Source organism: Physella acuta, unplaced genomic scaffold (genome assembly GCF_028476545.2).
Source record: "Physella acuta isolate Inbredline_101_S28 unplaced genomic scaffold, ASM2847654v3 ptg000259l, whole genome shotgun sequence".
Classification (NCBI taxonomy): domain Eukaryota; kingdom Metazoa; phylum Mollusca; class Gastropoda; family Physidae; genus Physella; species Physella acuta.
The window spans coordinates 45469-70655 of record NW_026731778.1 but is presented as its reverse complement, the minus strand read 5'-3'; the positions used below and the strand labels follow the sequence as shown (position 1 = coordinate 70655).

Below are 25187 nucleotides of genomic sequence, written 5' to 3'. Positions count from 1 at the left end.
TTATTAAGCATTCATTATATGTAGACAACATAGGAAAACATTTATTTGATTACATTATAACATGGTATCACATTATCATCCAAGATACTCCAGGCTGGCTTTTGCTTTTTCCCATTTCATGCAAGAAGGAATAAAACTGTGGTAATGTCAATTCTAAGAACACATTTTTGGTACCATTTCCAGTGTTTATCACAAGCTTCAACTGCAAGAATGTGTTTCCAACTTTATCCAACTCACTACTGGATGCTGTGACTCCAAATTTCCACTCTATGTCCACTAATTGATTGACCATTAAAGTTTGTCCTTGAGCACCTCTTGACAAAGCTACTAGATTTGCTTCAAAATGGCTGGCCACTTCTTTTGCTTTTTGTGCTGAGAGTCCTAAAGTTTGAAGATCCTCCTAGAGTTGCCCAGAACTTAAGCTTTTTTTTAGAGCAGAATTAGGTAAAGAGACCAAACTTTTGAACACATTTCTTAAAGGGCCAACACTAATACTATTTTCTTGAGCAAATTCCTCCAGCTGTGACATCAATCGGGCAGACTTGCTGGGTTCTAAAAGAAACTGGAATGCAAACTGTACAAGTTGATTGAAGGGCTCATTCTGAAATTTATTCAACGCTTGAAAGTCACTAAACATTGAATCTGGTGGAGTTTCTTTTATAAAGTTGAACGTAGCTGCCATCTTGTTTGTTTGGGTTCTTTTTGAAAATATAGATCGCATTAATGCGATATCAGTTAGCGTAACAAATGAATTTAGTGAAGATTTCGCATCACTACAAAATTTCTTCAAAATATTAATATCGTTTGAAAATTTAAAATACGGAACAGCATTATATTTATTTGCAAAAAATACACAAACATGTACATTTTGTATCTAACAAATTCTTATTTCAAACATACTTTGTGTAAAAACAGTTGCAAGTTTAGTTATTTGTTCGTATTAGTATTGTAAATAATTTTTGTTTTGACTAAGGGAGTTCTTTAAAAGTTGTTTCCCTTACCCCATAATTAAAACAAATTGGGAAGTGATTGAAATTACTTTTTTACTTTCTCGTATATACGAAGTATAGAGAAAGTATTGTAATCGTGCAAAAAAAAAATCGAGATTTTTACAAATCTCGACGTTTTACACCTCACTGATACGGAAAAACATAATTTTGCAATCTTGTCCGTATGTCTGTGTGTGTGTGTGTCTGTGTGTCCGTGTGTAAACACGATTACTTGAGTACCGTTACAGCTAGGTTGATGAAATTTCACATATAAGTATTTTATCAAAATCGTAGATCCGTATCAACTTTTGAGCGATTTTCGATAACCGGAAGTGGTACTTTTCCTACTTTGAATTTTTCAAAAGCCTATAACTTGAGTACTATTTCAGATAGATACATGAAATTTCACATGTAAGTAAAAGATCTAATTCTCTACCTTCTGTTAAATTTTGAGTAATTTACGTTGACTGGAAGTAGTAATTTACGCTACTTTCGATTTCTCAAAAAACTAATGTAAATTTTAGAAGTACTAATAATATTGCGCACTATTATGCGCTTTTTAATTTGGCGTTCACTTGGTGTGCAATTAATTTGTCTACGAGATTTTATTCTATTTTTAAAACTTTAAGTATTTAAAATGGATTAAAAATCATGTCTATAGCCCGAGTTCCCATCCCCTGTTATTTTATATAAGAATATTCGAGAAAGTTTAGGGGAGATCACTCCCGGTTTATTTAAATAGATAAACATTGTACACTATTAACAGCTAAATGATTCAACAATGTAATCACTTCGTATTCATCGTAGCTATGTGTAGATGATTTTATTTCTATAAAAATTGATATGATTCACACTATAGAAAACGATAAAATGTTTCTTATTTTACTCTGCAAAGAGATTATATTAGTCCATACTCAAACCAAATCCAATACATTTATAAGCCATGTTCGATTTTTACACACAATTATAACCAGGTTAGATTCTTACAACTATCTTAGCCCATACTCCATACGGGGTGATGGGTGGATGGGCGATAGATGAGTGGTAGGTGCGGGGTGATGGGTGGATGGGCGATAGATGAGTGGTAGGTGCGGGGTGATGGGTGGATGGGCGATAGATGAGTGGTAGGTGCGGGGTGATGGGTGGATGGGCGATAGATGAGTGGTAGGTGCGGGGTGATGGGTGGATGGGCGATAGATGAGTGGTAGGTGCGGGGTGATGGGTGGATGGGCGATAGATGAGTGGTAGGTGCGGGGTGATGGGTGGATGGGCGATAGATGAGTGGTAAGTGCGGGGTGATGGGTGGATGGGCGATAGATACATGAGTGGTAGGTGCGGGGTGATGGGTGGATGGGCGATAGATGAGTGGTAGGTGCGGGGTGATGGGTGGATGGGTGATACATGAGTGGTAGGCGCGGGGTGATGGGTGGATGGGCGATAGATACATCAGTGGTAGGTGCGGGGTGATGGGTGGATGGGCGATAGATGAGTGGTAGGTGCGGGGTGATGGGTGGATGGGCGATAGATGAGTGGTAGGCGCGGGGTGATGGGTGGATGGGCGATAGATGAGTGGTAGGTGCGGGGTGATGGGTGGATGGGCGATAGATACATGAGTGGTAGGCGCTGGGTGATGGGTGGATGGGCGATAGATACATGAGTGGTAGGCGCGGGGTGATGGGTGGATGGCGATAGATGAGTGGTAGGTGCGGGGTGATGGGTGGATGGGCGATAGATACATGAGTGGTAGGCGCGGGGTGATGGGTGGATGGGCGATAGATGAGTGGTAGGTGCGGGGTGATGGGTGGATGGGTGATACATGAGTGGTAGGCGCGGGGTGATGGGTGGATGGGCGATAGATACATGAGTGGTAGGTGCGGGGTGATGGGTGGATGGGTGATACATGAGTGGTAGGTGCGGGGTGATGGGTGGATGGGCGATAGATGAGTGGTAGGTGCGGGGTGATGGGTGGATGGGCGATAGATGAGTGGTAGGCGCGGGGTGATGGGTGGATGGGCGATAGATGAGTGGTAGGTGCGGGGTGATGGGTGGATGGGCGATAGATACATGAGTGGTAGGTGCGGGGTGATGGGTGGATGGGCGATAGATACATGAGTGGTAGGTGCGGGGTGATGGGTGGATGGGCGATAGATAAGTGGTAGGCGCGGGGCGATGGGTGGATGGGCGATAGATACATGAGTGGTAGGTGCGGGGTGATGGGTGGATGGGCGATAGATACATGAGTGGTAGGTGCGGGGTGATGGGTGGATGGGCGATAGATGAGTGGTAGGTGCGGGGCGATGGGTGGATGGGCGATAGATACATGAGTGGTAGGTGCGGGGTGATGTGTGGATGGGCGATAGATGAGTGGTAGGTGCGGGGTGATGGGTGGATGGGCGATAGATGAGTGGTAGGTGCGGGGTGATGGGTGGATGGGTGATACATGAGTGGTAGGTGCGGGGTGATGGGTGGATGGGCGATAGATGAGTGGTAGGTGCGGGGTGATGGGTGGATGGGCGATAGATGAGTGGTAGGTGCGGGGTGATGGGTGGATGGGCGATAGATGAGTGGTAGGTGCGGGGTGATGGGTGGATGGCAATGGATGAGTGGTAAGTGCGGGGTGATGAATGGATGGGTGATAGATACATGAGTGGTAGGTGCGGGGTGATGGGTGGATGGGCGATAGATGAGTGGTAGGTGCGGGGTGATGGGTGGATGGCAATGGATGAGTGGTAAGTGCGGGGTGATGAATGGATGGGTGATAGATACATGAGTGGTAGGCGCGGGGTGATGGGTGGATGGGCGATAGATACATGAGTGGTAGGCGCGGGGTGATGGGTGGATGGGCGATAGATGAGTGGTAGGTGCGGGGTGATGGGTAGATGGGTGATAGATGAGTGGTAGGTGCGGGGTGATGGGTGGATGGGCGATAGATACATGAGTGGTAGGTGCGTGGTGATGGGTGGATGGGTGATAGATGAGTGGTAGGTGCGGGGTGATGGGTGGATGGGTGATACATGAGTGGTAGGTGCGGGGTGATGGGTGGATGGGCGATAGATGAGTGGTAGGTGCGGGGTGATGGGTGGATGGGTGATACATGAGTGGTAGGTGCGGGGTGATGGGTGGATGGGCGATAGATGAGTGGTAAGTGCGGGGTGATGGGTGGATGGGTGATACATGAGTGGTAGGTGCGGGGTGATGGGTGGATGGCAATGGATGAGTGGTAGGTGCGGGGTGATGGGTGGATGGGTGATACATGAGTGGTAGGTGCGGGGTGATGGGTGGATGGGCGATACATGAGTGTTAGATGCGGGGTTATGGGTGGATGGCAATGGATGAGTGGTAGGTGCGGGGTGATGGGTGGATGGGTGATACATGAGTGGTAGGTGCGGGGTGATGGGTGGATGGGCGATAGATGAGTGGTAGGTGTGGGGTGATGGGTGGATGGGCGATAGATGAGTGGTAGGTGCGGGGTGATGGGTGGATGGGTGATACATGAGTGGTAGGTGCGGGGTGATGGGTGGATGGGCGATAGATGAGTGGTAGGTGCGGGGTGATGGGTGGATGGGCGATAGAGTGGTAGGCGCGGGGTGATGGGTGGATAGGCGATACATGAGTGTTAGGTGCGGGGTGATGGGTGGATGGGTGATAGATGAGTGGTAGGTGCGGGGTGATGGGTGGATGGGCGATAGATGAGTGGTAGGTGCGGGGTGATGGGTGGATGGGTGATACATGAGTGGTAGGCGCGGGGTGATGGGTGGATGGGCGATAGATACATGAGTGGTAGGTGCGGGGTGATGGGTGGATGGGCGATAGATGAGTGTTAAGTGCGGGGTGATGGGTGGATGGGCGATAGATACATGAGTGGTAGGTGCGGGGTGATGGGTGGATGGGCGATAGATGAGTGGTAGGTGCGGGGTGATGGGTGGATGGGTGATACATGAGTGGTAGGCGCGGGGTGATGGGTGGATGGGCGATAGATACATCAGTGGTAGGTGCGGGGTGATGGGTGGATGGGCGATAGAGTGGTAGGCGCGGGGTGATGGGTGGATGGGCGATAGATGAGTGGTAGGTGCGGGGTGATGGGTGGATGGGCGATAGATACATGAGTGGTAGGTGCGGGGTGATGGGTGGATGGGCGATAGATGAGTGGTAGGTGCGGGGTGATGGGTGGATGGGCGATACATGAGTGGTAGGTGCGGGGTGATGGGTGGATGGGCGATAGATGAGTGGTAGGTGCGGGGTGATGGGTGGATGGGTGATACATGAGTGGTAGGTGCGGGGTGATGGGTGGATGGGCGATAGATGAGTGGTAGGTGCGGGGTGATGGGTGGATGGGCGATAGATGAGTGGTAGGTGCGGGGTGATGGGTGGATGGGCGATAGATGAGTGGTAGGTGCGGGGTGATGGGTGGATGGGTGATACATGAGTGGTAGGTGCGGGGTGATGGGTGGATGGGCGATAGATGAGTGGTAGGTGCGGGGTGATGGGTGGATGGGCGATAGATGAGTGGTAGGTGCGGGGTGATGGGTGGATGGGCGATACATGAGTGGTAGGTGCGGGGTGATGGGTGGATGGGCGATAGATACATGAGTGGTAGGTGCGGGGTGATGGGTGGATGGGCGATAGATACATGAGTGGTAGGTGCGGGGTGATGGGAGGATGGGCGATAGATGAGTGGTAGGCGCGGGGTGATGGGTGGATGGGCGATAGATACATGAGTTGTAGGCGCGGGGTGATGGGTGGATGGGCGATAGATGAGTGGTAGGCGCGGGGTGATGGGTGGATGGGCGATAGATACATGAGTGGTAGGTGCGGGGTGATGGGTGGATGGACGATAGATGAGTGGTAGGTGTGGGGTGATGGGTGGATGGACGATAGATGAGTGGTAGGTGCGTGGTGATGGGTGGATGGACGATAGATGAGTGGTAGGTGCGGGGTGAAGGGTGGATGGACGATAGATATATGAGTGGTAGGTGTGGGGTGATGGGTGGATGGGTGATAGATACATGAGTGGTAGGTGTGGGGTGATGGGTGGATGGGCGATAGATGAGTGGTAGGTGTGGGGTGAAGGGTGGATTGACGATAGATGAGTGGTAGGTGCGGGGTGATGGGTGGATGGACGATAGATACATGAGTGGTAGGTGCGGGGTGATGGGTGGATGGGTGATAGATACACGAGTTTTAGGTGATGGACGATAGATACACGAGTGGTAGGTGCGGGGTGATGGGTGGATGGACGATAGATACATGAGTGGCCAATGCTGGTTGAATACAACGAGGGCCATAACACATTAGTTATGATGGTTTTGTTGAAACGTACACCTCTTCGTCTTGTATTATTTTGTTCTTGTGTCAAAGAAATAGTTCTCATTATGGTCGCTTGTAATGGTCTGTACAATAACTTACAATTTTAATTACAATTTTCATCCTCATCACAGTCACAGAAAAAAAAGAAGCAAACGAATTAAACACAGTCAGAGGTGACAAAATGTTTACACGATTTTAATTAGTGTTTAAGGTTTGATGACAATTTTAATTAGTGTTAAAGTTTTGATGACAATTTTAAATTTTTTTTTCAATTTATAGTACAACTTTTGGGTTTCTTAATTCCGTTTACCTTTCACAAATTCTTGTTAAAAGCTTTTCTTCCCATAGTAGCACTTGCTGAGAGGTGTGAACACAGTTTAATGCCCTTCACCCATCAGGCTAGCGGCACACCACACCAAAAACAATCCACAGTACACGCCCAATACCGTGTAGACGGCGTTAGTAAGAACGACAGAGAATTCATACAAAGTCTTGTGACAGTATTTGTTGGATGTCGGCTCGTAGCTCACTTCACCGGAGATGCGGAAGATCCACACATTACCTGCAATGATGAATTATAATAATAAACTGGCAACTCAACGTCTTAATTATTTGTAGCTTAGGCTTTATTGGGGAGGGGGGCAGGGGTGTAGGGGTTATCCATAAATGACGTCACACTTTTCTGGACAATTCATACCTCTTTCTTTTTCTTTTCTCGTTCGTATGTTTTAGAGACCCCGACAAATGAAGGGATAGTTTCCGTAACGCTAGTTAGATACTTACCAAAGCTGGGTGGACTCAGGGACGTTCTACTGACTTGAACCTGGATTCGAACTCGAGACTTTCGGGTTAGTAGTCTAGCTCTTGTCACCTACTTAGGTCTTATTTTTTTTATAATTTAGTTTTTGGCTTATGTAATCGACCTTGGGAGAGTTGTGGTACAATCACCAGTATTTTTCAGTCACGTCAGGTGATGAAATTTTCCAATAAATTTTAATTGGTTATTTCGAACTTTGGTAAAATCCCAAACAATAGTCTTATGACTTTGGAGTGACCTCCCCTGGTTCTGATCTGATTTAAAAACCCTGAACGCGCAGGCTCTGCGCAGCCTTCTATCAGAGATCTCGAGAGAGAGTGCCATGTGTGTGACGCCATTTTGTGTTACATAGTTTATAGCAGCAATTTTTCCCCCTATTATTGGTGATTCTAAGTTTATTCAGTGCTTGCAGTAATTTTCCTTAAGCTGCGTTCTTTATCTAGTGCCATATCTGTGATATTCGTAATCTAGACTAGTAATTTTTCATCAACTGTAAGTTGGGTTTCGCTTTATTTTGTACTCTTAGATTCTATATTATTTTGTACAGACCTAGTGTCACTTTTATTCCTGTACTCATATTAAAAGGTTGTTGACCGTTTAAAGTTGTTGTGAGTCACACCAGTTCAGCATGTTATTCCCCTAGATTTTATTCACGAGCCCACGTTGAGTTTTGTTGTGTGTCTAACACTCTCCATTGTAGTTGACATCTGTCATTAGCCATCTCAAAACGAACCCGGGGCGTTCGCTAGCTCTGCGACTGTCAGAATAGCGTTCGTAATACTCTCTACCGCTAGGCCACGTCATCCCATATTCATACCTACCCCTCACCTAATATAAGTGGATCGGAAAGATGCGCAACGGAAAAGTGCGCAAGGGCATTTTTGTTTGCGCAGTTTTCCGATTGCGCAGTTTCCTGCACATCAGCCTACAAACACCCCCAGAACCGCATTTTTAAACTAAAAACAGCGATTAAAAAAAACAGAGCTCAATCAACATTGAAAATATTAATTTCTATCTCAATTTAAAAAAAAAGAAGTTTAAAAAATCGTGAAATAATGGTTAAAATTCTTTTTCCGATTTTACTTTTTAAATGAAAAAATCTCATCACACTTACTGAACACCTCCTCCCCCTAGCAGAGTAACATTATTTATGGACAACCCGTATGGCGGACTCAAAATATATAGATACCTTTGTTAAAAAGAACACAGCCCATTTCAGCATCCCTTCTCCCCCACCCCATCTAAAAAGAATTGCTTACGAAAAAACCAAATCAAGTGTTATACAACTATTCATGTTAACTCACCTGCAATAAACCAGACTATTATAAAAACTATAATGATAATTTCCATTGGGCTTATTTTATATTTGTCCTCCTCTTTCAACATCAAATGTTCCAGTATAACTGCCAAAGCGTAGGCGCAAAAAAAGCTCCCCATTACAATGAGGTAGATTGGAATCATGTGTTCGATAGGACAATCATCCAAGTAAAGCGCACCTAGAAGTATTAGACATGGTTACGTGCGCATGTTTTACAACACATTCTTTAAAAAGGTGACCGGAAAGATGCGTAACGGAACACTGCTCAACGGAAAACTGCGCACAAAAAAAGGGCACATGGGTATTTTTGTTTTTTTACATCGAGCATTTATAGACATTTAAAAAGAGTGTAAACAGGTACATTACAGCATAATAAAACATGTTTCAACAAAATAAAACAAAACAATTAGTTTGCGCATTTTTCTGTTTGCGAAGTTTTCCATTTTTTTTTTGGGAACCCTTTAAAATCACTACTCTATTTTAGAAGAAAAACGCATCTTTTGTTTATTTAAATTTTCATTAAAATGCTTCAGTTTATTTGAGAAACGTATTAAATTTTATCACTCTTCTATTAAAGAATTATAAATTAAAAAAAAAAATCTTACCAACAACAATCATTGAAATAGGTGACACGAGGCAAGTTGCAACATAAAGTGTTAAACCAACTGTAGGAAAATATAATCTTTTAAAAATTTGAAATGTATTTTTTTTAATATTCATAATGCAATTTATAAATTGTTTATAAATAAATGTTCCTCATATCGTTAATTAAAGTACAATAGATGTAAGTATGTAAGGGGCTGCCAACCAGAAAGTCTCGAGCTCGAATCCGAGTTCAAGTCAGAACAATGTCCCCCAGCCAAGCTGCGATGGGTAACTTACTCACGTTAAGGAAAGCAAAGGCGGCTGGGTATACTGCTGTCGCATGCCGAGGTACCTGAAACAGATGAACTCTACTTCATCTGCCGCATGTGTCTTGGGCACGAATGGGAAAAGATGATGATGATAATAGAAAGGAGATGAGAGCTCACATAATTATTCCTTGAAGTACAAAAAATGTCAAACGAAAACATAGAGATAAAAAACTTACCGAATCGTAAAAGTGCATAAGCTGTAAAATAAAAACATAGAGGTAAAAAACTCAATAAATTGTAAAAGTACAAAAGATGTCAAACAAAAACATAGAGATAAAAAAAATAACTCACCCAATCGTTAAAGTACAAAAGGTATAAGAGAAAGGAAGGAGATGAGAACTCACGTCTTGAAGACTTGAACTTTACATTTGAGGTTTCAGCAGATGAAGGAGTAGGTCTATCTGCATGGGGAATAGATGTCAATATAAAAAAATCATAGTTTGATGTTAATTTATGTTTTATCCTATACTAGCCGTCCCAGCCAGGCCCTGCTCTGGCTTCCGTGAAAAACCTTTCTGTTAAAGACCATTACCTGTGTGTTTAGTAATCATCATAAACCCGGCATTGCCCACCCAAACCACAACCAACCAAAACCAAAACAACAAAACGCAAACATAACGCTAACACAATTACAAATACAAACGAAAACAAAAACCTAACAACAAACACAACCACAAACACCAATACAAACACAAAGAAAAAACAAACAAAAAAGCAAACGAAAACAAAAACCTAACAACAAACCCAACCACAACCACCAATACGAATACAAAGAAAAAAAACAAACGAAAAAGCAAACGAAAACAAACCAAATCCAAACGCAAAACCAACCACAAACACAAACACACACCCAAAGAAAAAACACAAACGAAAAAGCAAACGAAAACAAACCAAATCCAAACGCAAAACCAACCACAAACACAAACACACACCCAAAGAAAAAACACAAACGAAAAAGCAAACGAAAACAAACCAAATCCAAACGCAAAACCAACCACAAACACAAACCCAAAGAAAAAACACAAACGAAAAAGCAAACGAAAACAAACCAAATCCAAACGCAAAACAAACCACAAAAACAAATACAAATACAAACCCAAAGAAAAAAACACAAACGAAAACGAAAAAAGAAAGAACAAAAACGAACAAAATCAAAACGCAACCACTAACGCAAACCCAACCTAAACACAAAGAAAACACTAACGCGAATTTAAACGCAAAGTGCTCACAGTCTAGCCCGGGGCGGAATCGATTGTTTCAGCTTAATAAACGACTATATTATCCCAACTTATTCATAGTCTTTTGCACTCACTTAAACGAACTTAGACGCCAAACCGAACACGGGAGGCCCGGGGCCCCAAATAGCACCCTGTCTGGGCGCCAGAGGACGCCCGCATTCGTTTCACTTAAAGACGGTAGTAACCTTTCTTAACCATACTCTATCGCACTGTTTAAAGCGAAATTATGCACCATGGCGCTCACAGGATAGCCCAGGGTGCCAAATTGAACCCTGGTTGGGGCGCCGGTGGACGCGCCTGTTTCAATTTAATGAACAAATTATAATACTCCAAGCTTATCCGTAAAATACCTACAACATTTGCACTTGATCAATCCCCGCTAATTATGTAATTATTTTTTCCCCAACACCAAAACAAAGTAATAAAAAGTAAATTCTTTTCCACTAATGCAATGTTTTATAAAGGGAAGTAATTGTGTTTTCCTAATTAATCAAAGGGAAGTAAGTGCTAAAGGACTAAATATAAATAATTTTCAGACATCATTAGAATTTTTGTAAAAGATGATATTTTTTTAAAATTGTGTTTAATGAACATGCGGACAATTATTACTATCTGTTTGAAAAATGAAAATTATTTCCCAACACTTTCAATAGTAATTTTTTAACTCACAAATTTAGACCATGAGCACTATAATAATCTAACACTTAAATCCATCCAAGTATCCACGACAAACTTATTACAAACATTTCTCAAACATACAGAATTGAGCTTTATATATTAGATTATCAACAGTTGTTTCCCCTGTTTCTTTCACGGGTGTGGGCGCGGACACTAAATAAATTATATATTTTTTTAAATTTAAATAACGTAATTGTTTTATATTGTTAGGAGGCGGGCGTTGGGATGGGTGAGGGGGGGGGGGGGGGACTTCCCACTCTTCCCCTTAAAGAGATGCCCAAAAGAAAGTCTGTTTTTTATAATTGTAGGAAAGAGAAAAAAAGTTGCTTCTGGACACATTATGTTATATATGAATAAGGTTACTGATTTGATAAAATAAATTGGAACCGTAGATCATTATAAATGCGCTCATTCTACACATAATGCATTTTACATGAAATCCAATATAAACGCACCCTGACCTGTATGAGGCGACGGACCTTCAGTAGATTTGACACGGTCACTCGCAGCACAAGCTGGTGAAAGTGGCATTTCAACGACTGAATGTTGCTGAAATAGAAATAAGAAATTCAAAACATTATTGGTTATTATGAATAAAGAATTTAAAAAATGAATTAAAAAAAAACAACAACAAAAAAAAAAAAAATTTCTGTTGAAAAGAAACAAGCCCAATTAAAATTCGGCTTAAGAGCGGCAATACATAATATTACAAATTAAATATTATTTTACTTAATAAAAAATTATTTAGTTTTTTTATTTAAATATTGCCTCACATATTGCCTGTGATATTGATTTTTTTGAGTAAACGAAATTAATAAAACTCTACTGTATTCTGCCTAAATGGCTACGTGGTCAAAGGCACATTATACAAATACGGTAGAAATCAGATAATTATGAAAAATTTCCATATTTATATATATATATATATATATATATATATATATATATATATATATATATATATATATATATATATATATATACAGGCTACCATCTTTACCATACGAATTACCTTGTCACACGCAGTGTTTCCAACAATCTGGCAACAGGTCGTGTTTGTGATCACCTGGCCACAACCTGCCATCTGCACAAACTGGCAACCCGGTGAGCTTGTGATCACCTGACAACCGGTCGTTTTTGTGATCACCTGACCACAACCCGCCATCTGCACAACCTGGCAACCCGGTGAGCTTGTGATCACCTTGCAAGCGGGCGTGTTTGCCATCATCTGGCCACAGCGTGCCGCTTGAACAATCTGGCAAGCTGGTGCACTGGTGATCTCCTGGTAACCGGGTGTGTTTTGGACCACCTGGCCACCGACTCTCCTCTCAACAACCTGATAACCGGTACTCTCGCTGACCGGGTAATCATCCCTCTCAGATACTTGGCTAGCAATCGACATTATTTTCCTTATGACACACGCCGAATGTGTACCTGTGTGCAAAACGAAGTTGTTAAAATACCACTCTAAAGGTTTGATTTCGCAATATATTATATATATATATATATATATATATATATATATATATATATATATAGATATATATATATATATATATATATGCAAGTGTAAAAATAACAAGCTGCTATGTAATTCTATATGCTATAAAAGTTCATTTTGTTGTAACAAATGATAATATTGATTGATTGAGACTATAGTACAATAAAAAATTTGACGAATGTTTCTGTCATTTACTTTAATTAATAATCAATAAAGACTTAATTTCGTGATCCTTAAGGCATAAAAAAAAGACAAAATCTGCTCATGATCTTCTAATTCGGACTTTGGTCGGTCCACCATGGCCAGTCCGCAGACCAATGGGAGACGATATTGGCCAATCCGCGCATTGGCTGACTTCGGGCTTTGACCGTAACACACACACACACACACACACACACACATATATATATATATATATATATATATATATATATATATATATATATATATATATATATATATATATATATATATATATATATATATATTTATATATTTATATATTTATATATTTATATATTTATATATTTATATATATATATATATATATATATATATATATATATATATATATATATATATATATATATATATATACATATATATATATATACATATATATATATATATATATATACATTTATATATATATATATATATATATATATATATATATATATATATATATATATATATATATATATATATATATATATATAATATATGTATGTGTGCGTCTGTGTGTCTACGTATATGTACATGTTAATAAGTCTGTTTCTTTTAAGCCTCACTCATTCGTCAGTTGGGAGGTTGTTGACAAAACTGCTATAACAAAAAATATCGGAGGGACAGCGGTCCAGCTGTAAGATGCTGTTTGATGCCAAGAGTTTCCCAGCGGCTGTTTTAGTACCTGGGGCCCGCCTATTTGGCGTTATGCACAGGGGGGGGGGGGGTTAAGGGCACGGCACTACTTGAGTCAACGGTCAAACTGAATTTGGTCATGTGAGCACGGGCGCCCATAGCTTCCCCATGAGCACTATGGCGCCTACTTTCGTTCTAAAAACCGCCATACGCTATGGATACGGTGGGCTACTACACTTAATGGCTAAATTGAACCAATCGCATCTTCCGGGGCCACGGCGGTCATCTAACCCGTCTCCACCTTTAGTAATATGACTCCCGTCAATTCTCCTCCTCCCTCTTGCTGATGTTTTTACTCGACCACTACCCAACAATACTCTACACCTGCCCATTATCTATAAACTAAATCAACACACATAATCATTGGTAAATAATATTTAACATCGAGATTACTTAATTATTTATACACATTCCCTTTGACCTACTTGTATATGTAACAATGGGATTGTTCCAGTAAAAATCCTGGGAAGTTCAGTAAACTTGCTGGCGGTAAATTCAGTCCTGGTAGAAACAGTAGTAAGGCTTGCAGTTATGGTGCAGAGTATGGTGATGGTGCTGCATTAGTAGCTGTCTCAACTGTATTATTGATCGGTTTTTCTATGATTCGCTTATTAGATGGTTAATTAAAATTCATGTTGTTGTAATTACTAACATTAATTCACGAACCTAGTAATAAACATAAACTTATGTTGTTTCGACATTTTGTGTTCAAAACATGGAAAGTGCTAATAGGTGCACTGTGTCCCGCAGGTGCAAAACGCCGATGTTACAACATAAATAAATCGAGAGCGATCTCCCCTAAACTGACTTTAAGTCCTTTATTTTTCTGAATGTGTTATAGCAGTCAAGCGTTCTATCACTAGGCCACCGCCGCCAAACTGTGGAGTGTACGTTAGCGACAAAACTCTGCAATTTCTCCCTGTCCTAGGCAAAACACCTGATTTTATACCAGGTGTTACCTGTGGTCAGCACCTTTTCTTCCATCTCTCTCATCCACGTTCGCAATTGACCTCAGTGATATATTTGGGAGCATTTCTTTGACATTAGCAAGACATAGTTCAACCGTCGAGACATTCTTGCTCTTATTTTACACACAATATCGTTTAGGCCGTTCCTTCTTCTTATTACAATAATCTCGGGACTTATAAAAAAAAAGTGCTCCCTTTTTACTTTCTCGTATATACGAAGTATAGAGAAAGTCTTGTAATCGTGCAAAAAAAAAAATCGAGATTTTTACAAATCTCGACGTTTTACACCTCACTGATACGGAAAAACATAATTTTGCAATCTTGTCCGTATGTCTGTGTGTCTGTCTGTGTGTCTGTCTGTCTGTCCGTGTGTAAACACGATAACTTGAGTACCGTTACAGCTATAAGTATTTTATCAAAAGCGTAGATCCGTATCAACTTTTGAGCGATTTCCGATAACCGAAAGTGGTACTTTTCCTACTTTGAATTTTTCAAAAGCCTATAACTTGAGTACTATTTCAGATAGATAAATGAAATTTCACTTGTAAGTAAAAGATCTAATTCTCTACCTTCTGTTAAATTTTGAGTAATTTCCGTTGACTGGAAGTAGTACTTTACGCTACTTCCGATTTCTCAAAAAAACTAATGTAATTTTTAAAAGTAATAATAATATTGCGCACTATTATGCGCTTTTTTATTTGGCGTTCACTTGGTGTGCAATTAATTTGTCTACGAGATTTTATTCTATTTTTAAAACTTTAAGTATTTAAAATGGATTAAAAATCATGTCTATAGCCCGAGTTCCCATCCCCTGTTATTTTATATAAGAATATTCGAGAAAGTTTAGGGGAGATCACTCCCGGTTTATTTCCTTTTAATTTCTAATTAAAAACAAAATCTTCTATATATTTAACTGTGTTGATGCTATCTACATAGGCGTTGGGCGACACTAACTGTAAATTTATAGAGTAAAATAAAGCGAGCATTAATTGACGCTATTTGGCAAAATCGGAGGGGGAGGGGGGGTGGGTGACACCAACTCTCTCTCTCTCTCTCTATATATATATATATATATACATATATATATATATATATTTATTTATATATATATATATATATATAGCTTACATTTTTGTGGGAGGAGGGGGGGGGGGGTGACACTCGACCTAGCGACGCCACTTGCTAAATAGGCTACTCCTGTAAATATTATAGTGATATGCCAACCAGTTGTGCGATGATTATGGGAAGGTGTGGTTTCTAGAAATGGTATATTATATGATGCTGGTGGTCTATAAGTGTGTTTATTAACTTTATAAGGGGTAGGGGTTTGATTAAAAACGTAAACATGTGTTGCTTATAATATGTACATGATCTGGGAGGATTAGCATTTTATTGTAAGAAAAAAACCAAACGAAAAAGTAATTTTATTTAATTAGACAAGCATCTATCTACTTTTCTTTAAAAAAAAAAATTTTTTTTCTTTAAGATTCTATTTGGGCATGTCATAGTATCTGTCTGTTCACTTGGCGAGGTACCTTTTCGGACCTAAACTCCTAATGGAGCAGAAAAAGAATTAGGAGAATTTTAGATAAAGGGCGATAAGTCATGGTAAATTGTTATGGTTTCTTCAGAGTATGCCCTATGAGTTTACAATGAGGTTAACGGGTAACTCAGCAGAATGAGATATCTCAGTGCAGTGCACCACGAGTTTACCCACAACGTATTCTTTACTTTATTCACTGTTCACCTTGAGATGGGGCGGCTTGGCCTAGCTGCGAGCATTAACCTTTTAACGCGAAAGTCTCGAGTTCGAATCCAGGTTCAAGTCAGTGGAACCTCCCTGAGTCTACTCGGTTCTGATGGGTACCTAACTCATGGCAAAGGTGGCTAGGCATAAAGCTGACCTTGAGATCACCATGAGTAAAAGTTATCTGAGATGCCAGTGGAGTAACATAGAAAAAGCTGTCAAAGCTACAATTTAGTCAATTTGTATTAAGTAAACAGGTTGTGTTTCAGTCTATGTAATATGTGAAGTCCTTTCTTGATACCTCTGAAACTATTAAAACCTCCTATAAATAAAATAAAAGCAACATAAGTCACAGATATATAAAGTATTTATTATATTTCACCACTAAGAAACGAGAGTTAACCCTTACATTTTTAGTAATCAGATTGTTAAACATATTGCTAATTTGTTAATACTGTCTTTCAAAATTAAAGCAAAAAAAAAATAAGGCTTTTAGAAAATAAATAAAAATTGCACTGTTATTTAAAAATGTATGTCGCCTACTTCAAGATTTTACAGAAAACTCAGGTATATGACAAGTTGTTTTTTTTGGAAAACAAATTTTAAAAAAATGTACATCAAGAAGACTCCCGATTTACAAGAAAAAAAAGTATTTTATCTGGTTAAATGCGGGAAAAATTATCACAATAATAAAAAATGAAAGAGTAACATATTAAACAGCAGAGGAAATAAAACATAACAATTACATTATTTTAAATAATGTGCTTTTTTGTTTTAGCAAACAAATGATAAAGAAAAAAATGAATTATATGTATGTAAAGTTCCCAGTGTGAACTTGAAAGTTTATGGGAGGAGTAGATTTAATCTGTTTCTGTGACCTGGGCGTGTGAAGCCAAAGTGTGGACAGCAAATATGCCTTGCCACCTTTACTTCCTCTAACATGACTTAGGTACCCATCAGAGCTGGGTGGACTCAGGGATGTTCTACTGACTTGAACCCCCATTTGAACTCAAAAACTGTCTTGTTAGCAGTCTAGTGCTTTACCGCTAGACTGTCCCAATTATGTGTAGTACGAAGATTATGTGACTAGACAGTATCTTGTAAAATAAAAATTCTTAATTATTTGTTTGGAATAAAAATAAAACTGTCATATTACAATCATGCTACAATTTTGATTAGTTATCTTTGAAAAAAAACTATCTAAAAATTAAAAAAAAAAAAAGCACCAAACACATTTCTCGCACAACATTACAAAGATAACCAGTTTTAAAAATTTAACAATATTTTTACAATCTGTGTTAATGAATGAATTTAAGATGCACCAAAAAAAAAATAAAGAAATTCCATAAGTTAAATGTTGCACAAATTAGCAACGGATCATGTCTAAATAAAAAAAATAAACAGTTATATAAAAAAGCAAAGAGTTTGCAAAAGGTTTATAAATTTTAAAAAGTTCAATCGATGTGAAACACCCCCGTAAAATAATGTTTTTTTTTCTGTTAATAAATTTGGTTACAAATTTTAGTTAGCAGACTGAAATAATAAATGGGTTTAAAAAATACAACCTAGGATAGCAAAGTTCCTATTTAAGGCACTCAAGTATAATACAAAATTTAGAAAACATGTATATAAATTGTAAGCTTAAGTTGCTAACCAGCAACCATTGAGAGAATTTCAAAATGTAAATTAATTAGGGTAAAAGAAAGAGATTACATTAATATCATTACATGTTATACACATGACAAATTAAAGGGTTATTACAATGCACACTGGCCAAACACTGGCCAAAATTATTATCATAATTACTAAAACAAAAACTGAGAAACCTAGAAAAAAATTAATTTAAAGTTTTAATTGAAAAATATTCCAAATTAATCTGGAATAATAATTAAAACAATTACAAACAAGCTTTACATTAAGATTTGTTTGACTTCAAATCATGTTTAAAAAATAAATTTCAATATACCCTTCAGAAGAAATACATTTGTAAATAAAAAGTAAATAGAGATGTCGTAATTTTGAAAATTGTATTCATTAAAAGTCAACAACATTTGAATTAGTGCTAATCAAATTTTACAAAAAAAAATCTATTTGAGAAAGTAAAATATTTTAAAAAACATTGCGCACATTAAATACTCAATTTTATATCATTTTAATTAGCATCTTTTAACTTAAGATTTAAATAACAAGTTGAAGAATTTGAAAAGCTGATAAAATTACTTTTAAAATGTTAAGAAACTTAATTATTTTAGTTTTGGTTAGTTTACATAATTGAGTAAAGATGATTTTAAATAGAGTTCAGATGAAATATATATATAAATTAGATTAGCATGTAAAGTTGCTTTAGAGATATTGGATGTCTTAATTATTTTAACATATGTAGTCTTATTCAGTGTTAACTAAATTTCAGATGCAAATGTTGTTGAGAAGTTCAAAAGTAACTCATTCGCTTTCCCCGAACAGGCAAGTTACACAGCCCACACACACCACACAGCAGCAGGACATAGCCATGATGATGTAGACTGCAGTCGTCACCCAAAAGGCAAATAAGTACAAAGTCTTGTCACAGTAGTGATCCGTTTTTAAAGGGTCGTAGCTCACCTCATCATAATTTCGGTAGATGTACACACATCCTGTAAGTTATTTTACAAAAAAAGATCTAATTATACATTGTAGTAGATTTTATCCATATCAAACATTAACTTAGCTTCACCCTAACAATGGGATGGCGTGGCCTAGCGGTGGAGCCCTAGACTGCTAACCCGATAGTTTCGAGTTTGAATACGGGTTCAAGTTAGTGGAACGTCCCTGAGTCCACCCAGCTACAATGAGTACCTAACTCACGTTAGGGAAAGTAAATGCGACTGGGCTTAGTGCTGACTACATTATCCCTTTATATGCCGAGGTAAAGAAACATATGAACCATTTCATCTGCCCAACGGATAGTTAGGTCTTCTTCTTCTTCGTTCCTAATTTTTAGTGTTGGTAGGAATAGAGCCTTATTTGCCAGAGGGTTTGAACTCAAGCCTTTTACAAATTTATCAACCATGAGTTTTTGCCGACTCAATTACGCCTCCATCACAATTAAGGATACGTGTCAACTGGTTATGCGCCATCATGGTCATTGACTCCGATTTCAGCCTGCTTTTCTTTTTGGATTTGCTTCCATAGCCTTTGTCCAACCAAGAACAAACTACAAGGCAGCAGTTGTTTTGGAGTTGTCTCTCCTAGAAGAGTGGCTGTCCCCAGCTAACGAGCCTCATCTGCCCGAGGGTTTGAACTCGAGTCCCTGAGTCCACCCAGCTAAAATGGATACCTAACTCACGTTAGGGAAACTAAATGCGACTGGGCATAGTGCTGACTGCATTGTCCTTTTATATGCCAAGGTTAAGAAACATGAACAACTACATCTGCCCATTGGACGTTAGGTCTAAAGAGGAATCTTTACTTACACCCTAACAATAGTATATAGAAATATCATCTCATCATCTTTTCCCATTTGTACCCAAGACACATGGGGCAGTTGAAGTAGAGTTTATCTGTTTCAATGACCTTGGCATACAAGAGGATAATGTGGTCAGCACTATGCCCAGCCACCTTTGTTTCCCTAATGTGAGTTAGGTACCCATCAGAGCTGGGTGGACTCAGGGACAATCTACTGATTTGAACCCTGTACTTGAACGCCAGACTTTTGTGTTAGCAGTCTAGTGCTCTACCTCTAGGCAACTTTGTCCCACATATAAAAATATAGAACATTTTTTCTCCCCTATCTAAGCCATTGCTTGCTGATAACTCGACACTTAAATGAGATCAATGCTATCCATCTGGACTCACCTACAATAAACCAAGCAAACAGAAAACAGTTGACAAGTTGTTCCAAGGGGTTGACTTTTTTTCTCTCCTCTTCCATCTCCTCTTTTGATTTACAAAACCTTTGGACTAAGTTAAACAAGTTCTTGACACAACCAAAACTTCCTGCCACAATTAGGTAGATCGGGATCATGCGCTCAAGTGGACAATCATCCTTGTAAAGGGCACCTAAAAGTATTAAAAAAAATGAAAATATGCTTTACAAAACTTTACATTTACATTAAGTGAAAATCACAACTAGATATATTTAAAAAATATTTAAATTTCCATTTAATAAATATTAACTAATTAACATGAGAAGCATATTACGTTATTTCTACTGCATTCTTCTCGAGAAAGAACTAAAAATGTTTAAGAAAATTCTTTTATAATAATTGCTTACCAATAACAATCATAGCAATAGGAACAGCCATTAAAATTCCTAGAATTATTGTGAAGCCAACTATAAAAGAAAAAAAACATCTTAAAATTTGAGCAATATTTTACATTTCAATAAACAGGTCTAAAGTGTTAAAAAAAATATATTTACTAAAATTTTAGAGTAAACTTTTAATAAATATTGGAAAAAACCTACTGGTTGATAAAATAATGATTAAGAATGCTTTTAAGAAAGTTAACACATTGGATGAATCTCGTTTAGCAGCCTTGACCCTTCCATAGAGGGATTCATAAGATGGAGGTGCATCTGTATTAAAAAAAATAAATGTGAATATATCAAACTGATGTTGTGTTGTACAAGCCAACAAAGTTTATTTAATCCTTTGCTGTGAACAATGTTTACTTACTCTATATAGGCAAATAATTCAAAGTGCTTTTAGTTGCATTAGATTTTATAAGGGTATAATCAAACAGATGATTAGAAAATACCTGAATCGTGATATGATGGGAGACCTTCGCCGGCTTTTACATTGTCTCTCTCAGAGTAGGCTGGTGGGTCTTCAGGGTTCGGATTTTGCTAAAATTAGAAAATAGAAATGTAATTGATTGTATCACAACTTTTCTATGCACAAACAAAATAAAAGATGGGAAAATAAATGATAGAGATTTTAGGTTAAAGTAGATCGTTGATATATATGTATATAAATACATAGTCATATCAACATAATGCCTACATATAACTCTGGTAAGATAGATATATATATAGGCATTGTGTTTATATGTTTATATTTAAAATTGTGTGTATATATACTGAGATAAGATAGATAAGTCAGTTGAAAACTGAGCTTGAAACATGAGCTTAAATTATATATATATATATATATATATATATATATATATATATATATATATATATATATATATATATATATATATATATATATAAACAAGCCATGCAGAACAGGTCAGGGGCCAGCCTAAATATTGTGCTCTGGTCTTTTAAGCTAGTTGTGCGCTGAGCTAACAACTTATCCACACACATAAAATAAAGTATAGAAACCATAGCCACATCTGAAATAAACCCAGTCTTAGAAAGAATCATGGCTCCTCATAGGAGAAGTATGACGGACGGCTGCAAAAAACGCAAGGAAGCGACAGACACCCCTTTTTTATTGAAGTAAAGAAAGAAGTGGAGCTGTATGGGGCACAGTATGGCTGAAACCTTAGCTCAGGGTTTGCAGCATGTAGCAATAGAGACATTAGCAGATCTTTGAAGACACAGTATGAATGTGTGATTTTCTTATAACTTGTGGCAAAGAAAAAGGAGAGCGTGTAAAGTAAATTTATCAGAATGAATAAATAAGTTTAAGTAAATAATGTTTTGTAGTACATAGCGTATGAATTTTTCAATAATTTTAAGGGGTTATCAATCCCTGCTGAGTGACAAGGGTGCTTATAACAATAGATCCATTTTAGAAAAAATATATTTGACATTGCACTGTATATTTATTATATTTCATGCAAAGTAATATATCTAGTAGGCCTATATTTGTTTTGAATGAGTATTAATTTTAAATTAGTACCAGGTAACAAAGAACTTATGCTTTGACTTAACACCAATGACAAGAACATGAGTTTGTCTTTTGTATTTAGAATTTGCATTTAATCTACATCACGCTTCTCCAAACTACGGCCCGCGGGCCAGATGCGGCAAGGAAAAATCTTTTGTTGGTGATAGCTGAGGAACTTTGCCCAGAAAAATCGAAGACATGCCTGGAAGAAACTGGCCCCCAAACTGAAATTTGATAGTTAATGCGGCCCTCGGACTGAAAAGTTTGGAGACCCCTGATCTACATTAACACATATTAAATATTAATATTCCAACCTTAGCTTGAATCTATACTAGAGACTTCTAATTTAATTTACAAGTAACTAACTGCATGGTTAATTTGTAAAGCATCAAACTGCCAACCTAAAAGTCTTGTAGCATGTCCCTGAGTCCACCCTACTCTGATGAGTACCTGACTTACATTAGGGAAAGTAAAGGTGGCTGACAACACTATCACACTAGTATCTCTTCATATGCCGAGGACACAGAAACATGTGAAATCTACTTCATCTGCCCAGTGGGCCAGCAGGTTTCAAAGGGAACTTTACTATACTTTGCAATGTTAATTGAAACAAAACTGTTTTTAAAGTAGTTTTTTTTTAAGTGAGAGCTAAGAAACAAAATATTATTATATAGATTATAGATCTAGATCTAATACAAGTGATATCATTGCTTTAAAACATTTTGATGTTGAAATGATGTGTTAGTTCTTATAGTATTATTATAAAGTAATAAATATTAAATACTATAGATAAGCCTACAACTACTACTGTATTATAGGGCTATAAGCCTAAAATTATAATTATTGTTATATTAAATATTGTGAGGCATTATGATGAGGTAGTAGTATTATTATTTATTTATTATTTAACAAATTTATGTCTATGTTGAAAGGCTTTATCTAATTCTGTTCGGACCCGGGTCCCAGTAGCCACGGACGCTATTAGGACCCGGGTCCTTATACGCCCTATAATCTAGTGGCTATAGCCTTGGCCGCTATTCGGATCAATCAATAAAAATAAAATTATAAAGATTTAGTTAAACAATAATTCCTTTAAGATGCATAATGTATCTTTTCTGTTGTTGTGATTTTTTTCTTGTAATTCTAAACGAATATAGATCTATATTCTATATGCTACCCTAAGTTTGGGTTTGGGACTAAGTCAGTGCGTAGGCCTTCACTAATTCAAGACATGAGCTTAAGAAAATAAAATAATCTCACAGGTTGAGCTTGAGCCTGAGCTGCTTCATTTCTTGGATCAAAAGTATCCATTTTACAATGTGCTGGTCACAATGAATCAGAAGATTGAAAACTTTGTGTAACCCTAACTAAACTCCTAAACTTACTACTGACTAGTCTCTACTAATAATTACTAATTAATAGTCTTCTAAAATCTAGAACTAGACTACTAAACTAAGGTAGATCTAGTTTAGGTTATGTTGTAGTTGTTAATCTTGTTATACTGGTGTAAGTACTTAGATCTAGAATCTAGAGGTAGTCAGTTGAGTGTGTGTAATCGTACTCAAAGCCGTACTGCTACTCCTGTTACAGTGAGTGTTAAAAATACTGTAACACTGCAACGCCAACGGGCCTGCAACGGGTAACGTAGCCAAACTAAAAATACTAAGTTTATAAATCCACGCCAAGCTTTTGGCTTATATTAATATATTTTATGATTTGTCAACCTATAGACCTAGCTTCAACCTATCTCAATCTAGACTCTATAGTCTATAGTATAGGTCTAGTATAGCCTATTTTCTTTTTTTTTTTTTAAATCTAGAATTTAGAATCAATGATTTTCTAAGGATAAACACCATCGGGAAAATCCGAAATTATTATTTTTTCCCCAGACAAAGATGGAGAACCAGTGACCGAGTGACGTTTATATAGCTTAAGTATGGTGAAATTTACCCCACTCCCGCTTATTCGCTATCCGCGTAAAAGAAAGAAAACAGTAGGGCATAAAATGACTTAAGTTACTAGATTAACAAAAGTGTTGTATCTTTACACGAGAATTCTACATTCAAGGCCTACGTCTTGATCTACATCTATATGTAGATCTAATTAATTATAAAATAAAAAAGCGAAAAAAAATCTGTGTCGCGAAACAAAAAGATTGAGATTAGTGATTAGGCCTAGGCCTCTACCTACTACCTCTACACTGATTACATACACACTTACACGACTTAACTAACTACGTTAAGGGTCAGATACCCGTAGATTTATTTTATTTGAACATTTTAGATTCTGCCCCTATATTAAAGATAAAGCTTTGATTAAATAATGACAATACTATAATATTAAAATGAACACAAATGTAAAACTAAAAAAAAAAACACAAGGTACAAACATAAGAATGATCGTTAGACGCCATCTTGAAATACTTTTGTCAACTCTGAGTTTAGTTTAGAACATTACACTTATATTCCCAATAAACACTTCGGCTGCAGGTAGCAACAGTGGTAGATCCTATTTGCAACCACCCATTTCCGTTGTCATCATTGCGATTATTTAAAAAAAAACAGGGAGAAAATTGGAGTAAACAACAACAACAACAGCAAAAACACAGATTAGAATATCTAGATATAGAATTTAGATTAGTCTAGATCTAGTAAGTCAAATTTGGGTAAAAGAAAACCCCACAAGTTTCAAAACTGAAACAATAACTATGGTCTTTTGTGTTTTATAGAATCTATTTGATGAGAGTTGTATTTACTATTTTATTTCTATTTTAGATCAGTGTTTTTTTTGGGGTGGGGGGGCGGTAGACTCTCTTCGGGGGGGGGGGCTTCTTCCCCCCAAAGAGTTGCCTGGAAGAAACTCTGCTCCTCTAGAGCTAATTCCTTCACCTAAAGTAAAGGTGACTGTCAACTCAGCTCCCGTAAAAAAGGCTACCATCAACACAACTCGACATCAATGCGTCCGCAAGTT

General features: G+C 38.0%; 2 protein-coding genes and 1 pseudogene across 4 annotated transcripts; all 3 read right to left on the bottom strand.

The window, feature by feature from the left end:
- Positions 1–692, bottom strand: LOC131938916 (COMM domain-containing protein 7-like; annotated as a pseudogene).
- Positions 693–6531: 5839 nt separating this feature from the next.
- On the bottom strand, positions 6532–12663 carry LOC131938918 (uncharacterized). The gene is made up of 6 exons (XM_059297150.1): positions 12274–12663; positions 11723–11810; positions 9690–9746; positions 9522–9542; positions 9037–9096; positions 6532–6858 (listed from the first exon to the last, which is right to left on the bottom strand). The coding sequence occupies exons 1-6, from the start codon at positions 12661–12663 to the stop codon at positions 6674–6676; spliced, it is 801 nt and encodes a 266-aa protein (XP_059153133.1). The 3' UTR covers positions 6532–6673.
- A 5518-nt stretch (positions 12664–18181) lies between these two features.
- Positions 18182–24667, bottom strand: LOC131938921 (transmembrane protein 272). 3 transcript variants are annotated; one of them, XM_059297155.1, is made up of 7 exons: positions 24071–24089; positions 23478–23539; positions 21136–21223; positions 20843–20953; positions 20651–20710; positions 20233–20436; positions 18182–19031 (listed from the first exon to the last, which is right to left on the bottom strand). In XM_059297155.1, exons 2-7 carry the CDS (start codon positions 23526–23528, stop codon positions 18841–18843), a joined length of 705 nt encoding a protein of 234 aa, XP_059153138.1. In that variant the 5' UTR covers positions 23529–23539; positions 24071–24089; the 3' UTR covers positions 18182–18840. The 3 variants fall into 3 exon arrangements, with proteins under 3 accessions (XP_059153138.1, XP_059153139.1, XP_059153137.1); XM_059297156.1 differs by lacking the exons at positions 23478–23539; positions 24071–24089 and adding an exon at positions 24607–24667; XM_059297154.1 differs by lacking the exon at positions 24071–24089 and having other exon boundaries at positions 23478–23612.
- Between the last annotated feature and the right edge of the window lie 520 nt (positions 24668–25187).

Bases quoted from the DNA above. Each gene is read 5' to 3' on its own strand.
- LOC131938918 (XM_059297150.1), bottom strand. From the start codon at position 12,663: ATGTCGATTGCTAGCCAAGTATCTGAGAGGGATGATTACCCGGTCAGC. The intron at 9,747-11,722 runs GTCAGGGTGCGT...TTCCCCATGCAG, and splicing joins AGGTCCGTCGCCTCATACAG to ATAGACCTACTCCTTCATCT. The intron at 9,097-9,521 runs GTAAGTTTTTTA...ATTTTCCTACAG, and splicing joins TTATGCACTTTTACGATTCG to TTGGTTTAACACTTTATGTT.
- LOC131938921 (XM_059297155.1), bottom strand. From the start codon at position 23,528: ATGGATACTTTTGATCCAAGAAATGAAGCAGCTCAGGCTCAAGCTCAA. The intron at 20,954-21,135 runs GTATTTTCTAAT...TTTTTAATACAG, and splicing joins CCCATCATATCACGATTCAG to ATGCACCTCCATCTTATGAA. The intron at 20,437-20,650 runs GTAAGCAATTAT...TAATACTTTTAG, and splicing joins TATTGCTATGATTGTTATTG to GTGCCCTTTACAAGGATGAT.